At 41.3% G+C, this 24,939-nt stretch overlaps 1 protein-coding gene across 2 annotated transcripts in view; it reads left to right on the forward strand.

The window, feature by feature from the left end:
- The first annotated feature begins 10,096 nt into the window (after positions 1-10,096).
- LOC132830037 (ephrin type-A receptor 7-like) overlaps positions 10,097-24,939 on the forward strand; it is a 604,896-nt gene continuing 590,053 nt past the window's right edge. For both annotated transcript variants that reach the window (XM_060847499.1, XM_060847500.1), the window contains exon 1: positions 10,097-10,305. In XM_060847499.1, the coding sequence (XP_060703482.1) occupies positions 10,140-10,305 (166 nt within the window). In that variant the 5' untranslated portion in view covers positions 10,097-10,139. The remainder of the gene's footprint in view (positions 10,306-24,939) is intronic.

The raw sequence follows: 24,939 nt of genomic DNA on the forward strand, positions 1-24,939 counted from the left end.
GCAGAGGGGTAGGGGTGGGTGGGGGGTCTAATGCTTTTCAGAGGGTCAGTGTGGACTTGATGGGCCGAATGGCCTGCTTCCACACTATAGGGATTCTATGAAAGAATGTTGGAAATCTAAAATAAGAATAGAAAGTGCTGGAGAAAGCTCAGCAGATCTGGCAGCATCCAAATTTTGGGTCCATTGACATTTCTTCAGTGCAGGAAGAATAATTAGATTTGAAACGTAAGCGCTATTTCTCTCCCCACAGATGCTACCAGAGCTGCTGGGCTTCTCCAGCACCTTCTGTTTTTACCTCACTGCTCCCCTTGGAGAATTCTTCTCTGAAATAGTGGCAAAGATTCTTTTACACCCACTTGAGAGGGCAGGCAAGGGCTCAGTATATTGTCACATCCGATGAAAGGCAGCTTTACACTGCATCAGTACTGCACTCATGTTTCAGTCCACAGTCTAAGTACAAACTTCTAAAGTCCAATTTTAACCAGAAGACTAATGGAGTAGTTAACTCTGAGGATGACACAAATATTGATAAATGTTTTAGAGAGATTAACAGAGCCAAATAAGGCTACAAAGGTAACAGTCGACAGCCTTTCCTGATGACGGGCTTTTGCCCGAAACGTCGATTTCGCTGCTCCTTGGATGCTGCCTGAACTGCTGTGCTCTTCCAGCACCACTAATCCAGAATCTGGTTTCCAGCATCTGCAGTCATTGTTTTTACCTGAGAATAGTAGATCCCCAGGGTTAATCTGGAGTGGGTGAATTACAATCCTGAAGCTCTGATGCCTGCCATGAGACTTGACACTGAATTTTACAAAAAAGAGCAACGTGAATTCAAACAAGCCCACAGACCCCCTCCTCGAATTGTACGTAGGTTGAATACACAAGGCAGTAATCCTGTTTTTGGAATTCACTCAGTGGATTTGCCTTTTTTTGAGGTTGATTTTATCATAACTAATCTGAATCTCTGACGAAATTGTCAGCACTTAATCACTGACGAGTATTCTTAATTCTTTCACCAACCTTTCATTACTTGGCAATGAACTGACAATCTAATTTTGTCGATTAGCAGCAGTGGGAACCTGGAAGGTGTTACATTGATGCAGTCAGGGCTTGTTCTTCTGAGATGCAGTCAAGGCAGTTTCATTTTGGATTTAACTCCGAGGTTAGGAGTTTATAGTTGCATACAGTGTTCCCCATGGCCATTTTATCGTTAAAAATTGCAACTTTGTGTCCAATAGAGAAGTGGTCCTGCTGCTCTCTGCCACCGTAGCTGACTAGAAAAGAAAGCAAATTCATTTAAATTGAACATTATCCAAAGTAAACATGTGTTATTTTTGTGTGGCACACTGCAGTTCAATTTGGTCCGATTCTGATGGCAATTATACGTAATAAAAATTGATTCAGCAACGAATGTCAGCACCCTGTCCTCTCTATATGATGACACAAGGAAATGATGTTTTTGTTTCAAATCTGGACATATCTGCAACACTTCTGTAATTGTCTGATCACCTCCTCCTTTGAATCACTTACCCCCAGCATCTCTCTCACCCAAGTAATTCTTCTTATATGCCCCACTGCTGTTGAAAATTTAAGTTTCTTAACTAAGTCACAAGAAACGTTTATATTGTAGATTAAAAAGCTGCTGTTTTCAACATGGAAAACAGAAGCAGGAGGAGGCCGTTCAGCCCTTCAATGCTCCACCATTCAACATGATGATGGTTGATTATCCACCTCAGTATCCTGTTCCCACTTTCTCACCATTAATCCCTTTAGCCCTAACAGAAATATCCAACTCCTTACTGAGAAGATTAAATTTTTTGGCCAATATCATTTTCTCTGGCAGAGAGTTTTGCCACTCTCTGGCTGCAGAAATTTCTCCTCAGCTCAGGTCTAAATGGCTTACCCCATACCCAGGTTCCAGACTCCCCATTCGTCAGGGGCATTCTCCCTTTGTTTTTCCTGTTTGGTCTTGTTCGAATTTCACAGGTTTCTTTGAGATTCCCCGTCATTCTTCTACATTCCAGTGAATATAGTCATAACTGATCCAGTCTCTCTTTGTATGTTGGTCTTGCCATCGCAGGAATCAGGCTGGTAAACCTTAATTGCAGAGGTAAGAACAATGGCTGCAGATGCTGGAAACTAGATTCTGGATCAGTGGTGCTGGAAGAGCACAGCAGTTCAGGCAGCATCCAACGAGCAGCGAAATCTACGTTTCGGGCAAAAGCCCTTCATCAGCTTTATTCCTGATGAAGGGCTTTTGCCCGAAACATTGATTTCACTGCTCGTTGGATGCTGCCTGAACTGCTGTGCTCTTCCAGCACCACTGATCCAGAAACCTTAATTGCACTCCCTTCAAGGGCAGAACACCTTTCCTCAGATAAGAAGACCAAAACTGGGTCTCAGCAGGGCCCTGTACAATTGGTCTATTGAGATCCATTTGCTATGAAGGCTAATATACTGTTGACTTCTTCACACCTGCTCCACTTACTTTTAGAGATTGGTGTATAAGTGCACCCAGGGATCATTGCAATATATTGCCATTCAGATAATAATCTGCAACCCTGGTTTTGCTATCCAAGTGCATAACATCACATTTATCACATTACACTCCATTTGCCTACTCACTTAACTTCTCCAAATCACACTGAAGCATCCCTGAATCGTGCTCACAGCTTACCCTCCCACCCAGCTTTCATCCAATTTCCATTGCCAATTAACATCCTTTGTTTCTAAGGAGGTGAAGGTTTTGTTTATGCATGTTGCAGCAAAGTTCCTTCAAAGGGTGGCATAGGGTCGTGAGATCTAACCAGAAATTTATTTCAATCCTTTGGGTTGATTCTTACTTTCAGCTTTCTAGATTTTTTTTGCTATCATGCTGCTAATCCACATGTAGGAGTTATCACTTGCTTGATTACTCCCCTCTTTTCCAGCTCTCCTATCTTGTCTTTCAGGTGTGCTTTGAGGGCAGCTGGAGTTTCCCTTGGCTGATGCTGACTTGGACTGGCACTCTCATCTATTTTGAGATGTTATTCTCTGGAAATACTTCCTAAATCTCATAACATACTATTGTAGTTCCTCAGTATTTCTTTTACTGTCAATGGTTTAATGCACCAAGACATATTGCAAATCTTATTTGGTACACTGAGCATGACGAGTTCAAGCTTTAGACTTGCTCTGACTGATATGAGTAGCTTTTATGAACTTGGCCTCCAGAACCTCTTTCTTGTCATTGCATGGGCTTGCAGAGTAATCTCAGAATGAGTGTGAACCCTTCACATAGTCTTAACCTTCCTTTGAATGGCTCCATTTTTGGATCAATATATGATGCATTACGCACCCATGTCTATCTAATGTTTATGTTGACTTGATAGTCTCCTTCTGCAGTCAGCATTCCAACAGTCACAAACCATTTATCACCAATTGAACTGACTAAACTATCCTGTTTTATGGCATAGTCATTTGTCAGAATCTTCAGCTGATGTTTCTACTGCAACCATCTGTACCTGCTTGCTGTGCTTCCTTCCTGTCATGCAACTGTGTCCAAAATAATTCAACTTCTTGCAGTGAGAACATTGCTTTCACCAGGCTGATGCCTCCTTTTTCATTATATGATGTCCTCTGTAATATTTGTATCTAACCCTTTGTCCTTGATTGCTTTACTCTTTGGATCTGGAGTCTCTGTCAGTATTATGCAAGACCTGGTCTGTCCCGTAATGAATATGCTTTACCTGCTGATTTATAACCTCAGTACTTCTGCACATGATCATCCCTTTCCTAACAGTAAGTTTCTCATTTATCAGTATGTGTGTTTTTTCTACAGGATCCCTTATGCCTAATAAAATCATAAAGCAACATAGTGCAGTGCAAGCCCTTCCACTCTCGATGTTGCACCGACTGTGAAACTAATCTGAATCCCACCTAACCTACACTATTCCATTCTTGCCCATAAGTCCAAACTCCAGAATGAATATTTCCCATCAACCACCACTTTCTATTTTCTTTCAGCGAGCCAATTTCTGATCCAAACCATTAAATCTCCCTCAATCCCATGTCTCAGTATTTTATGCAATAGCCTACCATGGGGAAACTTATCAAGCACCTTACTGAAATCCATATACACCACACCAACCACTTTACCCTCATCCACCTGTTTGGTCACCTTCTCAAAGAACTCAATAAGATTTGTGAGGCACAACCAACCCTTCACAAAACCGTGTTGACTATCCCTTATCAACTTATTCCTCTCTAGATGATTATAAATTCTATCTCTTGTAACCCTTTCCAACACTTTACCCACAAGCAAAGTAAGGCTCGCTGGTGTATAATATCCAGGGTCGTCTCTACTCCCCTTCTTGAACAAGAGGACAACATTTGCTATCCTCCAGTCTTCTGGCACTATTCCTGTAGATATTCCTTTTAAAATTGGATAATCTTTTAGTTGGACAAATTCACAGGATTCTGTAAGCTGAGGTTAATATTGTCATAAATTGATCATTGAACCTTTATTCACCTTTGGCCCTCATATTGATGATGTGCTATTTATAAGGTAAAATCACTAAAAGTTCAGAGCATGCCTTCAAGGCTTCCAAGCTTTTTGTAGTTTCCTTTTTTCTGACGTTCTGAGAAATTTACATTGGAATACATTTTAAGTTGGTATCTCCCAACAGTAATAAAGATGTAGCTACTTGTAGCTGCTCCATCTTTGTTGAAGTTGGAATGTCGCAAACTTATTATTTTGCCACTGTGAATGGAAACCTGTGAGTTCTGTTTCATATTACCTTTCATTTTGACCAGCACTGCGAGAAGAAATGTTGCAGCCTTTGTTTTTTACCTAGCGCTTCAGCTGTGGTTGACATCTTTGCTCCTTTTCGGTGTCTTTAAGTGGAAGCCTTTATTTGCTGTGTCTCTCTATCTTTACCTGTGTTTCTGTGCAGCTCTTCAAAATTCAATATCAGCTCCACTTCTGACACCATGTTGCCTGTACTACGTGTGTATTGAAACTGCCTCAAGGTTGATCCTCTCCCCGCACAGGGCCGCATGGTAGATGTCATATGACTCCAGATTAGCCAGGAGGCACATGGGTACACTATTGTGTTTCTTTCCCAAATGGATGTCAGGAATTAGAAGATTAATGGTATAACTGGCAATTGTGGGAAGAAAGAAGTGACAGAGATGCAGAATTCCGAATAGGGTATTGAACATGAAGTTGGGAAATCATTAAATCATTGACTGGTTTAATGAGCAACAAATCTACATTCAACATGATTGAATACATACTTCAATGAGTTTTACCCATGGCTGTCATCAGCTTGATCTACCTTGTCTGAGACTCACCCTTGACCTCAATGCAGTCTTCAGTCCAAGGTTAGAGGAATGTGCTTAGGCCAAAATTGCATGGAAATTGGAACTGGGCGAAAGAAATGAGAAGTGTGAACAGCGGGTCTGTTGCTGAAATATTCATTCCCATCACCATTGAAAAGGGCAATCCTAAGACACACACTGGCTGCTGTTCATTTACATTTCCAGGAACTCGGAGCTTTCTCGTCCATTAAAAGCCACAATGCTGGCCAATCGATCAATCTTTTGGAATTACATATCCACTCATTGAAATTGTATTACGCACTGTCTTGATGAAGACATCAATAATTTGAAGCCATGTGGAGGAAGAGAAGTCAGCAGAACGGTTGAAGTGGGAACTGGCAATACTGAATAAATAAAGTTGGGAATCACAGCTGATTTGTTAAAAAGCTGACATTTAATCCAATTCCTTACTAAGCGGAATAACTCAGTGTTAATTATGGTGAAACATTTAAGTAACTTATTTACTGATGCCTGGACTCATTATTTCATGCTTCTAACTCTACAATTTCCCAGAAGCTCATGGCTTAACTCCCAGAGTTTATTTGGTGACATACACTATTGCTTATTGATAGTTGCAGAAACAACTTCAACAAGAGTTTGAATCTGGGTGCTAATGTCTTTACATCCACACTTTAAATATATCAAAGACCACTGTGATAAATGCACACATGCTGTTAACAAAATCAAACACCATTAGTATATACAGTCCACAAAATGGGCTCACATATCACTAAGTTTCCTGATGACCAAACCTATCCCTGTCACCAAACATTGTCATACATCACTGACCATTCTCATTACTGAACATCCTCCCTACTAAACACTCTCTCATGTCACTAAGGTTACTCACTAAGCATACACACAGGAACAGTTTTTGGAAGGACATCCGACTGGGGAAGTGGGACGATACATTACAGATAGGATGTAATGCAGGGCAGTACAAGAGATTCATTCTGCTTGGCAGAATGTAGAAATTCAGAAAGAGTTAATTGATACTATTTTAATGCACATGCAGGAATAGAAATGTGGACATGCATACACACCAGCAGGACATGTTAAGAAGGCTATTAAAAAGGTATGTGTAGTCCTTGGCTTCATAAATAAAGGCTTTGAGAACAAAAGAAATGACATTACACTAAACTTTTCAGAAATATTGGCAAATTCTGGACATCACACTTATGTGAAAAATGAAAAAGAGGGTGCAGAGGAAGACGTCAGTTACCAGCAGAGAGATGGAAAATGAGATTATTATTCTGGCCGAGCAGATTATGGTGAGAGGTGTTTCAACCTTGATAGATTTTTAAAGAAGTTAATAAGCTAAACCTATTTCTATGGGTGGGTAACTAGAGGACAGATTTCTTTAAGAGAAAATAACCTGAGGTGTTAGGAAGGAGAAAACATGCTGAATGTTGTTATCATTTGAAAGGTAGTAGAAACTGATTCAGTAAGGACTTACAAAATAGCACTGAATAAATACACTGAAGTAAGAAAGATGCTAGGCTATGTGGAGACAGCAATGAAATGATACTAATTGGACTGCCCTTTTTAAAACTGAAACAGGCACAAAGAGCGGATTGGCCTCCCTCTGCATTCTATAATTCTGCAATATCAATAAGAACAGTCATATCTCACCAAACGCACAATTTATTATATTCCCATGGTTAAACATCTACAGACTATAACTGCACACAACAATGATTAAACATACATGGAAGATATATTCTGACACATTGTTAAATACAAACAATCATCATAAAATATACACACAGGATTAAATATGCTTACCATTATCTGTATATACTCCCAGATCACAAAACATGTGCACCTGCACTTAATCATGCAGAAATGGTGCTAAATGCAGGTCTCCCTTAAACAGGCTGGGACACTATGCCCTTCAGCTGCTTTCTGATCTTTATTCCATTGCAAACAAACTGGCAAAATTAAGTAATGCTAATATATCAACTTAAAAAACTAACACATATTCTCAAGGCTTTTTTCTTCCTTACATCAAGTGGAAGGATTTATTCAACTCTGTCCCCACAAATCCCTGACTTAATTCAATTTCATCTTTAGAACATGGTCAACTTATTGTTAAAATAAAAGGAACTCTGAATCGAATAGAGCTTACCACAATGTGGCATAATAAAGTAAAATATTCAATTCCTGATGGACTTGAATGATAATGTGCCATTTAATATGCTAAACTGAATTATGGTCAACAATTATATTTACAATTACTCTGAACCCATCTCAACTCATCCATGTAATTGTCGATGAACCTTTGACATGTACGGTGCTGAGGGAAACATTTGGCCATTGTTAAGGTAGAGTGGTTGTTATAACAATTCAAAGCTAAATTCTCAACTTGCTGTACAAAAAATGTATTGTGCAAAGCAAAAATCTCAATCTCTCTCCTCCCTCTCTTATTGACAAAAATATATAAGAATTTTCGAATATATAAATATTATTAAATAATGTCATATCAGCAGCAATATCCTGGCGAATCTTTCCTGTGCATTCTCAAAGGCGCTAATGTTTTCTCTCTTCAGTGGGTCAGGAAGATATTTACTGAATGAAGTATTTGGGGTTGAAGTGTCCAACAAGTCTTTCAGCTTGAGGTAGGGAAGGAGAAAACCTTGAGAATTTGTGCTTGTTTTTCATACTAACATCATATTAAAGTAGCATTATTTACATGTTCAAAGTCTCCTTCGGGGATATGAGGACGCATTCTAATCTGACAAATTAGTGCAGTACTGAGGGGACACTGCAACAGCTGCCGTTTTCCGAGATAAGGCATTTAAAGGAGCTTTGCCTATTCTTCGGGATGTGGGGGTGGGGTGGACAAGGTCAGAAGTCATACCACACCAGGTTACAGTCCAACTGCTTTATTTGAAATCACAAGCTTTCTGGGCGCTGCCCCTTCGTCACGTGAAGCCTGTAACCTGTGACTTCTGACCTTGTTCTTCCTGGTGGAGATAAAAAAGATCTTACGCTACTTTTGTTTTTAGCAACAGCAGGTGGGGTTATCCCTCAATATCCAGATTCAATTTATCAGTATCCAGTTCAATCTCAATACCTCAACCAACATAAAAACAGACTGGTAGTTGTCACAGGGCTGTTTGTGGGATCGTGCTGTGCACAAATCGACTGCTGCGTTGCCTATAGCAATAACGTCCGCTTCCAAAGGACTGAATTAAGTTATAAAACCAGCTGCAGTATCTTGAGGTTGTAAAGACGCTGCATAAAGCATTTTTTACATTAAAAACCCTTTTGCATCAAAAGTTTGGGCATCTGTCTTAATAACTTGATTTCAACTTGATGCCCATTCTTTTTCTAAGTACGATCATGGAAAAGGTGCTACACAAATGCAGAATGCTGTTCCTTATAATCCACTCCTCTCCCGATGTCTAATAAATTTACTCTCCAGCTCCTTGTTTCTTGTCCCTCGTTTATCTACAGCCAAAACAAAGCTGCCTGTTTCATAAAACTATGTTTTCTTAGCAGCTTTATACCAGAAATCCCCTGGTGCACTGAAGGTGGTGATTTATAATCGGCGTCCCGTTTTGCAAAACCCCTCAGTAACAGCAGAATTCTTCCGCTCAGTTTAAAAAAAATGTGTTCCGTACACCTGGATAAGTCCCTCCAAAACACTGACCACTGCAAAGCATCACTTCGGCTCCCTCTCTGACTGAACTTCCCTGTGTATAAAGCTCCCGATTGATAGACTCGGGTCATACCCAGGATGTGTCGGACACGAGTCTATCCACTCGATGGACGCAGACACCTGAAACGTTATCGCGCTTTTTGTTTCTCCTGGCGGGATGCAGCATTCTTTCTTTAATATTTCAGATTTTCAACGCCCACAGTGTTTTACTTTTCGGGGTCCTTTTTTTTTAGCGCCTCCATTTGCTCATATTTCCAAAGTTTTCCAAGCGTCTCGTGAGGCAGAGACTTTCTGGAAATCCATTACTGGTGCATTTTATTTTCTTGTGGCCAACTAACAACAAAAAACTCAATTCGTCAAACGCAATGTTGAGAATTAGCTACTTGTATCGGGCGCTGCTAAATGTTTCCCAATTTGATTGCAAGTGACGAGTTCTGACAGTTTACCAACAGATAATGACACAATATTATACCGCACCTTCGATGAAACATTCATCTTTTGGATTCGGTTCTCAAGATTGAGAGTCTCTGTGGTGCAGTGATAGATGTTTGAGACGGGAATCCCGGGTTCAGAGCTGTGCAAAAATGTTGATTCAAAGTTGATTCAAACATTTAACATCTCAGCGCGTTAGCATGTAAACAGAATAATTACACTCAAACTGGGAAAGTGACAGATTTGAAAATGTGTGAAGGACTGGATGGAACTGAAATTAGCAACTTGAATGTGAAACATTAATGAGCAGTCACAAACAATAATTATTATCAATTTATGCTCAGTTCAATGTGAAAGGGCAGGACCTATTGGAAAGCGGGCCACGCCTTCTCGGCTCATTGGCTGTTTCTGTCAATTGGTCCGCCTTAGTTTGCAGAAGCAATTCATTGAGTGGGCGACTCCCTGTCAATAAAATCTCCCAGAGACAATGCAAATATTTGCTTTGGATTTCCACTGGTTTCTGAAGCTGTCAATCAATGAGCTGCCCACCCTCTCTCTCTAGACTCGACACTGGTTGCAGTTCGCTGTTAATATTGGAGCAGATGCTGGAATGTAATAAAAGATAAGAACAAGGTAGGGTGGCGGTGGGGGAAGCAGAGCCCAGTTTGAGCTAACAGAGGAAATGCAACGCGACAGTACGAATGCAATAGTGAGAGTTGGAGAGAACCTGGTGCGGGAGGAGAAGTGCCGGGACAGGAATTTGAAAATGACTTTAGCTCGCCTGCGCTTCTGCCGCCTCGTCCTCCTAAACTTACTCCTGCACAGTCACCGGAGCGCTGCTAACGAAGGTAAGAGACCGCTTGGAGCCCTGTCCCGGGGCGGGGGAAGGGGCTGGGGCTGCAGAGAACCCGGGGAAGTGGGGCGGGGGCGCAGTTCATGGGGAGGTGAGGGAAGAGCGTTTGGGTCCAGGGCTGAGTGGTTGAATGATCCGCCCGCAGTGTCCTGGCCAGTGAAGTCTGATTGGGACTTTTGGGGTGAGGGTTTGACCTGTACCACCTTCCCTCTCGCTGCTATTCCCCCAGCTCTGTTGTGTTTTGCTGAACAGGCCAGGTTGGTTTAGAGAGGCTTGCACTCTTGTCAACAATAAAACTGTTTTGACCTGGTTTCAGTCCCTGTGTGTCTCAGCGAGAATGCACTCCGAATGTCCCCCCCCACCTTCTCCCCCCCAGCGTTTGAGCAGATGGCGAGCTTGTCCTGCTTTAGCGAACACTCATTTCCTCTCTTCTACACCATCTCCCACTCCGGAATACTGTCACTGCTGGTTCTTCGGTCACAGACCGCTCGGGCACACCGTCTCACAACCTTTTTGGGGAGATTTGCAATGCCAGTTTGCAGCTTCGCGCTGTACACTGGAGCGATACTTAAAATAGAGAGAGAGAGAGAGAGGTAATGTTGATGGGCAATTGTTTTCCCAGTGTCATCTGATGCCAAAACGAGTCAGGGGCAAGGTTCTGTAATGTGTGGCGGTTGCTAGAAAGGGTTAAATTTGAAACTTCCCTGCTGTTTCTTTCCGACCAGAGGTGGCTTGTGAGAATGCACGTCATGTAAATAATTTCTTTGTTTCCGAGTGGCCATTAGATTTGAGAATAGGTTTAATGAATGGACGAGGAACGAGATAGCAATCCATCCCGCTTCACCTTATACCAGGAGAGCAACATACATTGCTTGGCAGAATTCCTCCACAGGCACTGCTTTCCCCTGAAGACTTGACAGATTGAACCATTGAGCCATATATTCCTGGACCCGAGTGTTTGCTGGTTTGACCTCGCGTACTTAGGTGGTGCTGGGGAAGTGCATTTCGTTCCGTGTCGAGTTGGGAAGCGGAGTGTTATGGAGAATAAGCTGTGATCCATCAGTCTCGGCAAACAACCCGGGGGAAAGAAGAAGAGACAGGAGCTGATGATCTACAGATAGCAACCAGCGAGAAAGAGATCCGAGAAGCGAGCCAGGCTGAGATGTTAGTGTTTCAATTACACTTTGTGTAATTTTCAAACGCAGCGAGCATCCATTACAACTAAGGGGGTGAGGGAACTTTGCCGAAGAAGTCTTTCGAACTAGCACAGGGAGTCAAGTTTTCTGTCTCCGAACATTTAACGAACGAACAACCAACTTGCGTGCTTCCCTCCCTCCCAATAAAAATGTCCTTTCCCACATCCTTTTACCAGACTGTCTCAGAGTAGAGAACATTCTAGTCAGACACCCAAATCAAATGCTTCGTGTTTGATGTATCTCAGGGTGTTTTTATTATTAAGAATTGGAGGCCGCTCGAATAAAACTTAATAAATAAAAACAGAAATTGGTGTTAAAACCTCAGCCGGCCTGGCAACATCAGTGGAGAGTAAACCGTTTACTGTTTTCACAGTCACTGGACCCGAAACGTGAACTCCGATTTCCCTCCACAGAAGCCGCCAGACCAGCTGAGCTTTTCCAGCAATTTCCAGCATCTGCGGTTCTTTAGTTTTTTTTTGTTTAGGATATGAGTTACTTTGTTTACAGACCATCTTTCCGAATATGTAAACATCAACAAATTATCTTCTGTTGCTTTAAGCTGGTGCCAGCAGTGTTATTTCGGATTTGTTAATCAAAATACTGTGGAAGTACTTGGAGAAGTCTCACCAGGGCTCCTAATGATTAGCACTTGAGGTGAAAATGTTTCAACTACCACCAGATACACACTAACGTACAGTGAACAGCCCCTGCTTTATCTCTGCTGTTGGTTGGAGGATGGAGATGGGAAGGATTTTCCAGGAAGGGTAAACAAATAGGACATACCAGACCTGCCTCGGATTCTGTGTGCTGAGCTGCAAGTTCACAACCCTGTGCCAGTGTGCTGAGCGGTGTGCCCACTGGCCCGCGTTGGCCGTGCTGAGCGGTGTGCCCGCTGGCCCGCATTGGCCGTGCTGAGCGGTGTGCCCGCTGGCCCGCGTTGGCTGTGCTGGGCGGTGTGCCCGCTGCCCCGCGTTTGGCAAGCTGAAACACAGGCTGAGATCTCTGCTGGCTGCTAAGTGCACCTGCAGAACTCTGCCTGCTGCGGTATTTATTTTTTGACTTTGGAAAGACTTCATTGTCCCTGTAGCTCTTCACTAGCTTAAATGAATGCAGCAAAATAGCTTTTGGTGAAAGGCTGTTCATATTAAGCTTTCCAAATTCAGCTTCATGCTGGTTGCAACATCATCTCCTAATAGTCTCTCACTGCTGGAGAAGCGTTGTACTGATATAGGTACATGTGTGTTGTCCACTTTGTGTGTGGATTGCACAAAAGCTGTTCCTCATCTGCATGCTCTGAATGATCCTATTGTTACACGAACACAAATGAAAACAGACTTGCACACATTCGGCCCAGCAGTGTGTACATAGTCCACACTCCTTCCTCTTCTCTCACCATATCACCTTACACAACCTGGCTACCACAGTTAGTACATAGATAATGGGAATCTTTAGAGTTATGATTTCAAGCCCCATTTTGGCAATTGATTTATTCAGCTCAAGGCTTTTGACCAGCTCTGGGCACTACTTTACAGGAAGGACGCAAATCCATCAAAGAAAGATTCATGAGTTTGGATGCAGCAATGCCAAACTTCAGATCCATGCATAGATTTGGAGAAAATATGACTTTTTTTTTGGAGAGAAGGATGAGAAGTAATTTGATTGAGATATTCAAAATCATGAGGACAGGAAAAATGGGAAGAATCAAATTCCTGTTTGATGGAAGGATTGAAGGGCAGAGGGAACACAATTAAAATAATTCACAGGAGAAGCAATTTCTTTAAATGATGTGACTGGTTAAGAGTCTGTCCTGCACAGTCTGAGACTGTGGTGGAGGCAGTGTCAATCAAGGCTTTCAAAGGGGAATTGGATCATTATCTGCAAAGGGAATTTGTGCAGAGCCATGGGAAGAAGTTGGGGAACAGCAGGAGATGAATTGTTGTGTGCAGAGGGCTAGCACGGACACAATGGGCAGTGTGGCCTTCTTCAAACTGTAACCATTTTATGATTTCTCATGGCCTTTTTGTTTTGTTCCTTTCTCCCAATGTAATTATCAAACTTCCCCTTAAAAGTATTCATGCTTTCTGTGTGGAGCACTTTTTTTGTGGGGACAAGAGCCATATTTTCATTAATGTCTTGGCAAAGAGATTTCTGTTTCTTTGTTGGGTTTATTATTGATTCTCCGATGTTGAGTCCCTTACTTTGGGATTCTCTGACAAGTGGGAAATTATTCCACCAAACTCTTCAAGACCAGCAGTAAAGAAAATAGCCTGAGCCCCATTTTGTCTTTCCCTATAGTTAGAACTGATAGGACTTGATGTGATTGGAGAATTGACACATTGGTCACACTGTTACTGTTTTGTGGACAGTGTTTTATGAGCATCTTTGCATTTGACCAGACGGTCCTAATGGATTTCCAACATGAACTAAATGATGTGAATGAGATGATGAAGATCCATCCTGCCCAGTGGTTGCCCAGTGTTTCCCATAGCTTCCTTCTGAATAAATGCAGCATTTGCCTTGCGTCATAGTTCTCAGCTTTGCATGTTTCAGACTGTTTTGCATCTGTGCTATTGACTTGTTCCAGTAATGCATTCCTTTTTCCCCAAGAGGCAGTGGTTACACAAGTTGTCAGTTTCACTTGCTCAGTTTATTCTCACTTGCATATTTACATATTTTTTCAGTCCACATATTTTCAGCTGTTCGTTCTTTCTATGTGATTGGAAAATAATAAATCAAAGACATTTCATCAGAGGTACCTGTGCCACTGTTAGCTCCAACTCTGACCTAGGCATTAAAATTCATTCTCCCCCATATTTTCCATTTGCCTAAATATTTTTCTTTTTTTTTCCCCAAGTGTTCGTCAAAATGCCCTCTTAACGTGTCAACTTTGTTTCTAAGGAAAGTGATCTTGCTTCTCAGTCGGGAGGTCATAGCTTCAAGTCCCACTCCAAAAATGTGATGTGATCCTGGCTAACACTTGGCAGTGAAGTAGTGAGGGAACTCTGCAGTGCCGGGGTAAGGATTAAGCTCTCCCGGCAAGATGGAAATGATCTTGTGGTGCTCTTCAAAGAAGACCAAACTGTTTTCCAAACCCCCCACCACCTCCCACCAATATCCTGACCAATGTACGTTTTCCATTTAATGCCAAAAAGCATACGATCCTATTTATGTTGTTTGTTGCTGCTTGCAGCCTGGAAATGGACTGCTGAATTTCATACACGGTGACTATATTTCATATGTATTTCATTAGCTGTAAAGTGTTTTGTAAAGTCTTGAGGTTATGAAATGTGCAATGTAAATTTTAAGTCCGTCTTTGCCTTATTAATTTTGTTTTGATGGCTACTTTTTTATTAATAATTTGTATACAGTATTGATTTAATTAATGTTAGATATCCAGTGATTATAATTAAACGAGACAGAAATGGACGAAACATCCAGTGATCATCTGTTCTGGCCCAAAGGCTAGATTTCAGTTGAGAGAGAGGACGGTGTTTCTCGTACTATCTGTCCTTGCATCTGGATTTTGCAGTCCTGGAGATTAAATAAAGGTGGCTGGAAGACAAATATATCAGAAGGTTGTTGTTCAGTTTGGTAATTGTATTGTGGATTGCAGACCTGGGCTCTGTCAATCAGGACAATGTAATGTCTGATCCTTGCTAGCTGTTAGAAAGCTAATCTCAGTCCCACTACCATTAAGGGTGCTGAATGTCCCTTGGCCAGGCGGTATGGAGAAAACCCTCAGAAGTCCTGTTTTTCTTCATCATCAAACCACCTTTTGGTTGGAAGTTTTGAGAGTGAATATTGGATTAGACATTCCTGGGAATGGATTGACCTCTATCTCTTCCTGTTTGCCAATACTGACATTTACCATGAGGCGATTACAGAAAAAATGTTAATGAGATGTCATTGGCTGGACCATTGTTTAATGCCCATCCCTCAGTGCCCTACAGAAGACGGTAAGCTGCCTTTTGAACCTTTGCAGTTTTTGGGCTGGTGGGACAGTACAGTGCTGATTTATGGAGGGATTTCTAGACTTTTAATCCAGTGACAATGAAGGAAGACAATTTATTTCCAACTCAGGATGCTGTGTAGTTTGTCAGTGAATAAAAACAAAGTGCTGGAGAAACTCAGCAAGTCTGGCAGCATCTGTGGAGATATAAAGAGTTGAAGCTTTGAGTCCTGTTTTGAAGGTATGTACTTGTGGTGATAACTTTGTTTCTCTCACCACAGACGCTGCCAGACTTGCTGAGTTTCTCCAGCACTTTGCTTTAATTTCAGGTTTCCAGCATCCGTGGTATTTTTATTTGTGCTGTCAAAGGAATGTTGTTGGTGAGTTAATGCAATGCACTTTGTAAATGGTACATGCTGTTGCCACTGTGCATTGGTAGCGTAGGAAGTAAATGTTGAAGATGTGGACTGGTTGCTAATCATGAAGGCTGCTTGTCCTTCATGGTGTGAAACTTGTAGAACAATGCAGAAAGTGAGGCAAGGGTGACGTCAAGGTTACATTTGAGTGATTGTGGCTTCAAAGAGCTCTGGCAAAACTGGGAACAAGGGGAAAACTCTCTGTAAATTGAAGGCATACCTGGCACCAAGGAAAATTTATGTTTATTGATGATTAGTCATCTCAGCTCTGGGACACCTTGGGGCGGTGTCTTGGGTCCAATCATCTTTAGCAGTTTCATTGATGACCTTCCCTCCATCACAAGGACAGAAGTGGAGATGTTTGCACAATGTTCAGCATCATTTACAACTCCTCAGATACTAAAGCAGTCCATGTTCAAATGTGACAAGACCTGGACAATATCCAATATTGGACTGAAAGGTGACAAGTGAAACTTGTACCACACAAGCGCCAAGGTATGACCATCTCCAATCAGAGACAATCTAACCACCACACCTTGAGAGCCAATGTCATTAGCAGCTCTGAATCCCCCACCTTCAACATCCTTGGGTCTACGATTGACCAGAAACTCAACTGGACTCACCACATAAACACAGTGGCTAGAGGAACAGGTAAGAGGCTAGGAATACTGCAGTGAATAATTCACCACCTGACCCCACCCCCCAAAAGTTTGTCCACTATTTACAAGGCACAAGTCAGGAGTGTGGTAGAATGCTCCCCATGTGCCTGGAGGAGTGCAGCTTCAACAACACTCAAGAAGCTTGACACCACCCAGGACAAAGCTGCCCACTTGATCAGCACCACATCCACAAGCATTGACTGATCCACCAAAAATGCTCTGTAGCAGAGGGGTGTGTCACATGTAAGATACGCTGCAGAAATTCACCAAAGATCCTTACACAGTACCTTCCAAATCCATGACCACTTCCATCTAGAAGGACAAGGGCAGTGGGTACATGGGAACACCACCACCTGAACATTCTCCTCCAAGCCAGTTACTAACCAGACTTTGAAATGTACCAGTGCTCCTTCACTATCACTGGGTCAAAGTCCTGGAATTCCATCTCTAAGGGCATTGTGGGCCTACCGACAGTACATGGACTGCAACGGTTCAAGAAGGCAGCTTACCACCATCTTTGCAAGGGTAATAGGGACAGGCAATAAATTCTGACCCAGCAGTGATACCCATATCATACACGTGTATTACAAGGGAAGTTTTATCTCTGTGGTGCATGCCTTCGGTTTCAGGAGAAAAAGACAGGATAAAGATTGCTTGGAGTGATAAAACTGGTGCTTTTTCAAAATAGTGACCTGCAAAGTATGGATTTGTTTCTTGAATATTTGCAATTCAGAGTGCACAATCGTATGAATAGCAATACACAACAGATGCTGGAAATAAGAAATAAAAGCAGAGAAAGCTGAGCAACACTCCGTGTCGTCAAGCAGCATCTGTGCAAAAACAAACTGAGTTAACAGCTCACATTTTGCAGTCAGCAGTGAACTAACAATGCTTGCTGTTTTCATTTGTATTTAGACTTCCTGTGGGCTTTTATACTGCACTTTGCAGTTATTAAAGAGTGCAAACAGTGTAGATTCTGGAATAACTCCATGAAGGCCTTTATCCCGTTACCATGTCACCCTTTATTTACATGCAGACAGTGCATGTCACTGGCCCAGCTAGCTCAGAACAGGTTCCTGCAGTGAACAGAACCCCTGACGTCCCTGTTTAATGTCTGTTGGCCAGGATTCCCTGATTGATTGATTGATTGATTGGGCTGTTAACTTGGTCCATGCAGGGACCTCTTATTCCATGAGGTCTACTGGCTGACCAGATTTCAATTGCTACACGTTCCTCAACAGGTGAACTTTTTAAAAATGTATTCATTTTGTGGGATGTGGGCATCGCTGGCTGAACAGGGTTTATTACCTGCCCTTGGTGGTGGTGAGTTGCAGTCCACCTGCTGTGGTTAGACCCACAATGCCATTAGGGAGGGAATGCCAGGATTTGGCTTGGAATTTTGTGAACAGCACCAGCAGCAGTGTGTTCCTGTGAGCTGTAGGCTGTCAGGGGATACTTGGCTTAAACCAGGAAGTCAAATTCAAAGTAATCTATTCAATATGAAGGTATGTGCAGAAAATCAAATAGTGAAGGAAATTAAAAGAGATAAGAGACTGTATTTTAATTAAAATACAGTCTTTCAATTGTTTTAAATCTGTAGAGGTATTCAAAATCTGAAGGAATGCGACTCCATGATTGTTAATTTTCAGCATCAGGCATATTTGACAAGAATTCCAACTTTTTCCCTGTGGAACAAAATTCTCTTGAATGGACCAGCTCTAATATTGTGCAGCACCATCCTAATTTCAGTATTTTCAGCACATGCTTGGATGCTGTCTGTTGGATTTAATTTTTAATAATGATGAGCACTTGGAGTTGATCGACTTGAAGTTTTCATTATAACCGTCAAGTAGATGGAGTGTTGACTTTGTTTCTCTCTTCATTGATGCTGCCTGACCTATCTGTATCACAGTGCTACAGAATGCATCTACTCCTGCCCTCTGCCAGTGCTCCTGTGCTGTTGACCCATCAATGGCCTGGGAATGTGAATTGCCAATTGGCTTTGTTTCAACTTCCCTGGCTCCTACTGAACAGAGTGAAAGAGCCAGTCAAGACCGTTCTGCTAGTGTCGCAGCCCAGCATCCCACTGCCCTCAGGAACCATTTAATTGGGCATTGAAATCTCAAGTTCAAACAGTTAATTTTGCATAGTGTTGCAGAGAGTATCCCTGACTTTAATTTGATTGATTGGACGTTGTAAGTTTAATTTTCAGTTCAAAGATCAGGATCAATAAAGATGCTGATTTTAATAACTTTGATTTGTTAATTTAATGATCATTGGACTTGAAGAATTAAAAGTCAAAGCTCCTTGGAACTGCTCTGAAATTATGCTGCCCACAATTTTCTTATTATATTTCCACAGCGTGGAAGCGGGCAATTTGGCCCGTCAAATCTACACTGACTCCTTAGAAGAGCAATCCCACCCCTTTCTCTATCCCTGTAACCCTGCATTTCCTATGGTTAACCCACCCAGCCTGCACATTCCTGGACACATTATGCAAATTTTTCATGGCCAATCCACCTACTCTGCACATCTCTGGACTGTGGGAGGAAACCAGAGCACCCAGAGGAAACCCATACAGTTACAGGGGGAATGTCCCCACAGACACTCAAGGGTCAAATTGAACCTGGATCCCTAGTGCTGTGAGGCAGCAGTGCCAACCACTGAGCCACTGACTGAAATTTGGAAATTGAAACTTTAATTAAAGGTTGTAAATTAATAAAATAACCAGAGTTTTTGCTTTTATGGGGCTGAAATGATTTTACACAAGATTCCATCTCTCAAAACTGCACATCTATTTATTACCACACTGTCAGGTTATGTTATTTGGTTGTCAGATGTCACTCAACTCCCACAGAAGCTAGCATTCCATTTAACCAAAGGTTTTATAGAGAAATATTCATTTGGACAAAATGAGTTATGAAATGAAATTGCTGGCATGTTTCAGCATCATTACACTGCATTAATGGTGAACCCTTGTATCTTGTTTATAGCTCCTGATTTGTCTGGAAATTGCTTTTGCCAGCCTTGCATTGTAGAATACTTCCAAGGAATTGAGTTATAACAGGAGTCTAAAGTTACTGTAGGATGTGCTGTTTTTGTGTTGGGGTAGGGAGAACTCCTCCGCATTCAGGAAACAAACAACAATTATCCCTGAATTACTTGCATGACTGTCTAGTATTAACCCTGCTGCAAAGTAAAGTTCCATTATCAAAGACTTTACAGCATCTTGTTAAATAGACCAAAAAAAGCCCTGCAAATATGTTGTCCTTCACAACCTCAGGATTTCACAAAGTGTTTTGTAGCCAGTGAAGTGTATTCAAATAGTAATCTCTGTTCTAATGTGGGTGGCATGGTGACTCCGTGGTTAGCACTGCTGCCTCACAACACCAGGGTCCCAGGTTCAATTCCAGCCCCAGGTGACTGTCTGTGTGGAGTTTGCACATTCTCCCTGTGTCTGCGTGGGTTTGCTCTGGTTTCCTCCCACAGTCCAAAGATGTGCGAGTCAGGTGAATTGGCCATGCTAAATTGCCATAGTGTTAGGTGCATTAGTCAGAGGGGGAAATTGGTCTGGGTGGGTTACTCTTTGGAGGGTTGGTGTGGACTGGTTGGGCTGAAGGGCCTGTTTCCACACTGTAGGGAATCTAATGTCAGAAATGTAGCAGGCAATCTAGGCCTGAAAGGTTAGCTTCCTTTCTCTCCATGGATGCTGCCTGACCTGCTGTGATCTTCACTTCTCATTTTCAGTACAGATTGCAGCATCTGCAGTAATTTTCTTCCTCACTTATTTCTCATAAAATAAAAAATGTCCAATTGTTGGTCAAATTATTTGAAGCAAATCTATTGAACAGATAGTGCGAGAGGTATAGAGAAATATTTGGATATTATAGATGGTTCTTCCTGGGTCATTTGGGAATTTGCACATACAAAGGCTGGACTCTGGAATTCGGCTCACAGACTGGGCAAAACTATGGCAGAAGAAATTCAGTTGAGGTACTGGTGAGGTCTTCTACATAATATCAGGAAGCACGTTTTGCATACACTCAGTGTAGTAAAACACTGCTTTTGACACTGGGCTCCAATTGACGTTTTCAGAAGTGAATGTGAAAGAGTTTTATTGAGTGCAAGTATCAAGGCGTATGGAGCATTTAAAATATCGTTAAAACGAGCCATAGGTTGACCATGAACAAATTAATTTGACAAACTATAATCTGAATAGCTTCATGTCGTTCCTCTGCCGAACCACAAACCACGGCAAGTCCAGTGCAAATAAACCAATATGAAATGCTCAATGGAAGTTATTGTTATATAGAATATTATAATGAATATCCAATTGACTGTAAAAGTTATGCACAGCATTGCAAAATTCAAAATGGTTTTAAAAATATTTCCATTTTTATTATGCCTCTTTGAAATTTTAATCATTGAGGAAAATGTTAGTGGATTAAAACATTTTCAGACAGCATTTCTAACAGTGATCTGATTATACAAACTCCGAATGACCCATACAATTGCTTCTGCTGTATCATTAGATTATCCCACACAAGAGATATCACACTAAGATGAAACTATCTATTGCAGCACCATCTAATGGACTAATAGGCATTGCAGAGACTGAGTGACATTTCATGAATGTGTCCCATTTACTTATTTAGCATGTAAAAATTGAGAACCAAGCAATCCTTCTGAGAAATCAATGAATGCTTTGTTTAGATGCACAACATATTCAAAGCTTACTTTAGAAGTTGGAGTATGTTAATATGAGTATGTATTTTCTTAGTTTGTTTACAGAATGTGGATATCACTGGCAACATTTATTACCATCACTAATTGTTCCTGACAAGTGATGGTATGCTGCCTTCTTGAATTGGTACAGTCCATGTGGTGTAGGGATATCCACAGTGCTGTCAGATGGGATAGTCCAGGAATTTCACCCAGCAACAGTGATATGAATTCAAGTCAGGATTCAGTGTAGCTAGCAGGGTGGTGGTGGCATCTCATATTTGCTTCCTCTCCCTTACACTCTTGATGCTGGAGATCACAGTTTGCAAAGTATTCTTGAAGCGGCCTTGCTGAGTTGCTGTAGTACGTCTTGTAGATGGTGGATACTGTGTGTTGGTGCTGGAGGGAGTAAATGTTGGAAGTGGTCCAAGTGGAGATTAAGTGGTTGTTTTATTTTGGATGATGATGGGCTTCTCGAGTGTGGCTGGAGCTGCTCTTCTTCAGGCAAGTGGGGTATTGTCCATCACACTCCTGACCTGTGCGTTATCCATGATCAGAAGGCTTCAAGAGTAGAGTTGAATTACTCACTGCACGCTTCCCAATTGCTAGCCAACTACTGTAGCTACGATGTTCATCCACCTCATTCAATCAGTTTCTGTTCTATGAAATAGGATGTTGGTGGGAGAAGTCAGTAATGGTAATGTTAGACAGTAATGGTCAATGGATATTTATCAATGGAGGAAGGTTCGCAATGGAGGATGCCATCTGTAGATATTGGAACACTTGTTTCTCAGGATACATATTCATAAATTAGATCTTGGCATGCAGGGGAAGTTTCTAGATAGAAAATGTGGAAGAATTATAAACTGTGAGAACTGTATAGAATGTTGAAAAGACAAGTTGTTGGATTGTGCAGACAGGTAGCAAATGTGCTTCAGTGCAAAAAAAGTGGAGACGTGATGCATTTTGGTAGGAAGAGCGTGTACAGACATATATAAACATGCAAGGTCTTCTCTAAAGGAGGTATGGGGGTTCATACTTGTACAGATCACCGAAAGTGGCCGGACTAGTTAATAAAGCATTCTGCATCATGGGTGATGTTAAACTTGTATAGGACATTTGTTAGACATTAGCTGGAATATTTGAATAAGAGGGGATCCGATAGAGATTTTCAAAATCACGAGTGAGCTACATAGAGTAGATACGGAGAAATTGTCCTTGCTCATAAAAGATCAACAACAGGGCATAGATTTAATTCGATCTGCATAAGAAGCAAATGGGAGATGAGAAAAACATTTTCACAAAATGAAAATTTAAGTTTGGAATACACTGCCTGGATTAATGGTAGAGGCTAATTCAACTGTGGTATTCAAGAGGATATTGGATGGTTATTTGTATATATAAAAAAAAACAAGCATTTGGGGAGCAGGCAGCATATTAGCACTAATTCATGAACCTCATTTGGAGAGATGTTGCAAATACGCTGGGCTAAAGGTTATCTTCTGTGCTATAGCATTTATGTGCTTTTGTGAGTGTCAGAGGGAGACAAATAGGTTCTCTGTTGCTGGGGATGGCCATTGTCTGGCACTTGTGTGTTACGAAGGATGGTTGTTAAACCCAAATGTGGTTCAAATCTCACTACATATGAACACAGTCTGCTTCAGTATCTGAGGAGTTGTGAATGGTGCTAGATATTGTGCAATCAATAACAAACATTCTCATTTCAGATGTTACATTGGGAGTAAGGTAATTGATAAAGTAGTTGAAGATGGTTGAGTGGAGAACGCTGCCCTCAGGACTTCCGGCAAAGATGTCCTGGAGCTAAACTCATGGCCTCCAACTACCATAACCATTTATCTTTGTTAGGCATGACTCCAACCAGTGGAGAATTGACAGATTGACTTAACCAGAGTGAATTAATCTTAATGTTGCAGACAACATTGTAGGGATAACTTGTGTTGATGACAGATTTACGTAGAAATTGGCAACATTGAAATATTAACAACTCCCATTACAAGATTCAAAACATGTAACTCTAAAATAAATAAATAGATCAAGCTGCTGTGCAGTGATTTCAGTAAAAGTGTCTAAACTCCACGAGTTTGTTATTCAAATGCAATATCTTCTCTCAGTATCATCAGAGAATTTTCCATGTTTCATTATTGGTCTGTACAATGTGGAACCACAGTAAGTGTACATTAACCCTTAGTGGACTGATATCAGTTTAATTTTATTTAAGCTTCATTACATTGCTTATCATTTAATTTTGTATGTGGATTTAACCTGTAATCAATTGGAATAGTCTGCACCTACACGTCAGCATTTACAAGACTATCTGCCCTTTCACAAAGGGATGAATGTACTGGGAACCCACGCATTAATCACTGAGCAATACACAGTAAGTGGGTATTGATTGTTAACTCTGGGCATGCTAACCTGAACAGGGCACATGTGAAAGTCAGTTTTGCTTCACAGATCTGGTCTGTTGTGACATTGAGATCTCAAAAATAGATTGAGGAAAGTTTCCAGGCTGACCGTTGCAAAGTTGAATAAAATCCATCATAATTGTGCCATGTTTCTGACTCATCTTTGTGCTAGTGATTTATGAAGAACTTTTGGGCATTTAGACGCTTGTGTTCATTGCTCAGGTCTTTGATTAGAGGAGTTTGGACTCATGTTGAGGTTGTACAGGACATTGGTGTGGCTTCGTCTGGAGTGCTGTGTCCAGTTCTGGTTGTCCTGTTATAGGAAGGATATTATTAAACCAGAGAGGATACAGAAGAGATTTCCCAGAATGTAGCTAGAAGTGGAAGGTTTGAGTTCTAAGGAGAGACTGTGTCTTCTTTCCCTGGAATGTAGAGGTTGTGTGCTGACCCTGTATAAGTTTACTAAATCATGAGGGTATTGTCATGAAGGTGTAGAGGTACTGCAACTGTAAGAAATGAAAAGCTTGCAACAGTGCCTGACACAGCACAAACGTGTTCTGAACAAGATAACAATGTAATACATGGTCAATGCAAATAGAGTAGCTGGCTTGCCATGAGATAAAATCAAATTCAAATTCAGCTAATCAGTTTAATTTATGCTCCAAGATACCAAAATCCAATCAAGTTTGAATTTAGTCTGTTGATAATGAAATGATCTGATGTTTTGGGGTGTAAAACTGGACATTTTGAACAGCAAGAGAGAACTGCCAAAAGACCAACACATATAGTTGCTAGCACAAGAGTTCTCTGAGAGGTACCTGTCTATGGGGAATCTGTGCTGCAGAACATCAAAACTGATCTGAGGAAAATCTACAGAGGAAACTCTGCAAAGCTGACTGGTTTTGAAGCATGGTTTTTTTTTGTAAATCTTAATTGTGTTTTTTGTATCGGACTAGTACTGCAGAGTGGGAGGTTAAAGAGAAAGGAGTTGTAAATAGCTATTAGTTTTAATATTCTCTGTTGGACTTGACAAATGAAGTTCTTAATTTTTATTTTAAATATTTACCTCCGGGATAGTTCTTTGCCTGTCAAATTTTAAGAGTGAATCTTTTCTGTGTTGCAGGTTTAAGTTAGCAGAAGGGTTTACCCTGTGTCATAACAGTATATATAAGGTGAACAGCAGGAGTCTTTTCTCTAGGGTGGGGAAATTCAAGACTGGGGGGCATATATTAAAGGTGAGAGGAGAAAGGTTTATAAAGAC

The sequence above is a fragment of the Hemiscyllium ocellatum genome, chromosome 30 (genome assembly GCF_020745735.1).
Source record: "Hemiscyllium ocellatum isolate sHemOce1 chromosome 30, sHemOce1.pat.X.cur, whole genome shotgun sequence".
Lineage (NCBI taxonomy): Eukaryota > Metazoa > Chordata > Chondrichthyes > Orectolobiformes > Hemiscylliidae > Hemiscyllium > Hemiscyllium ocellatum.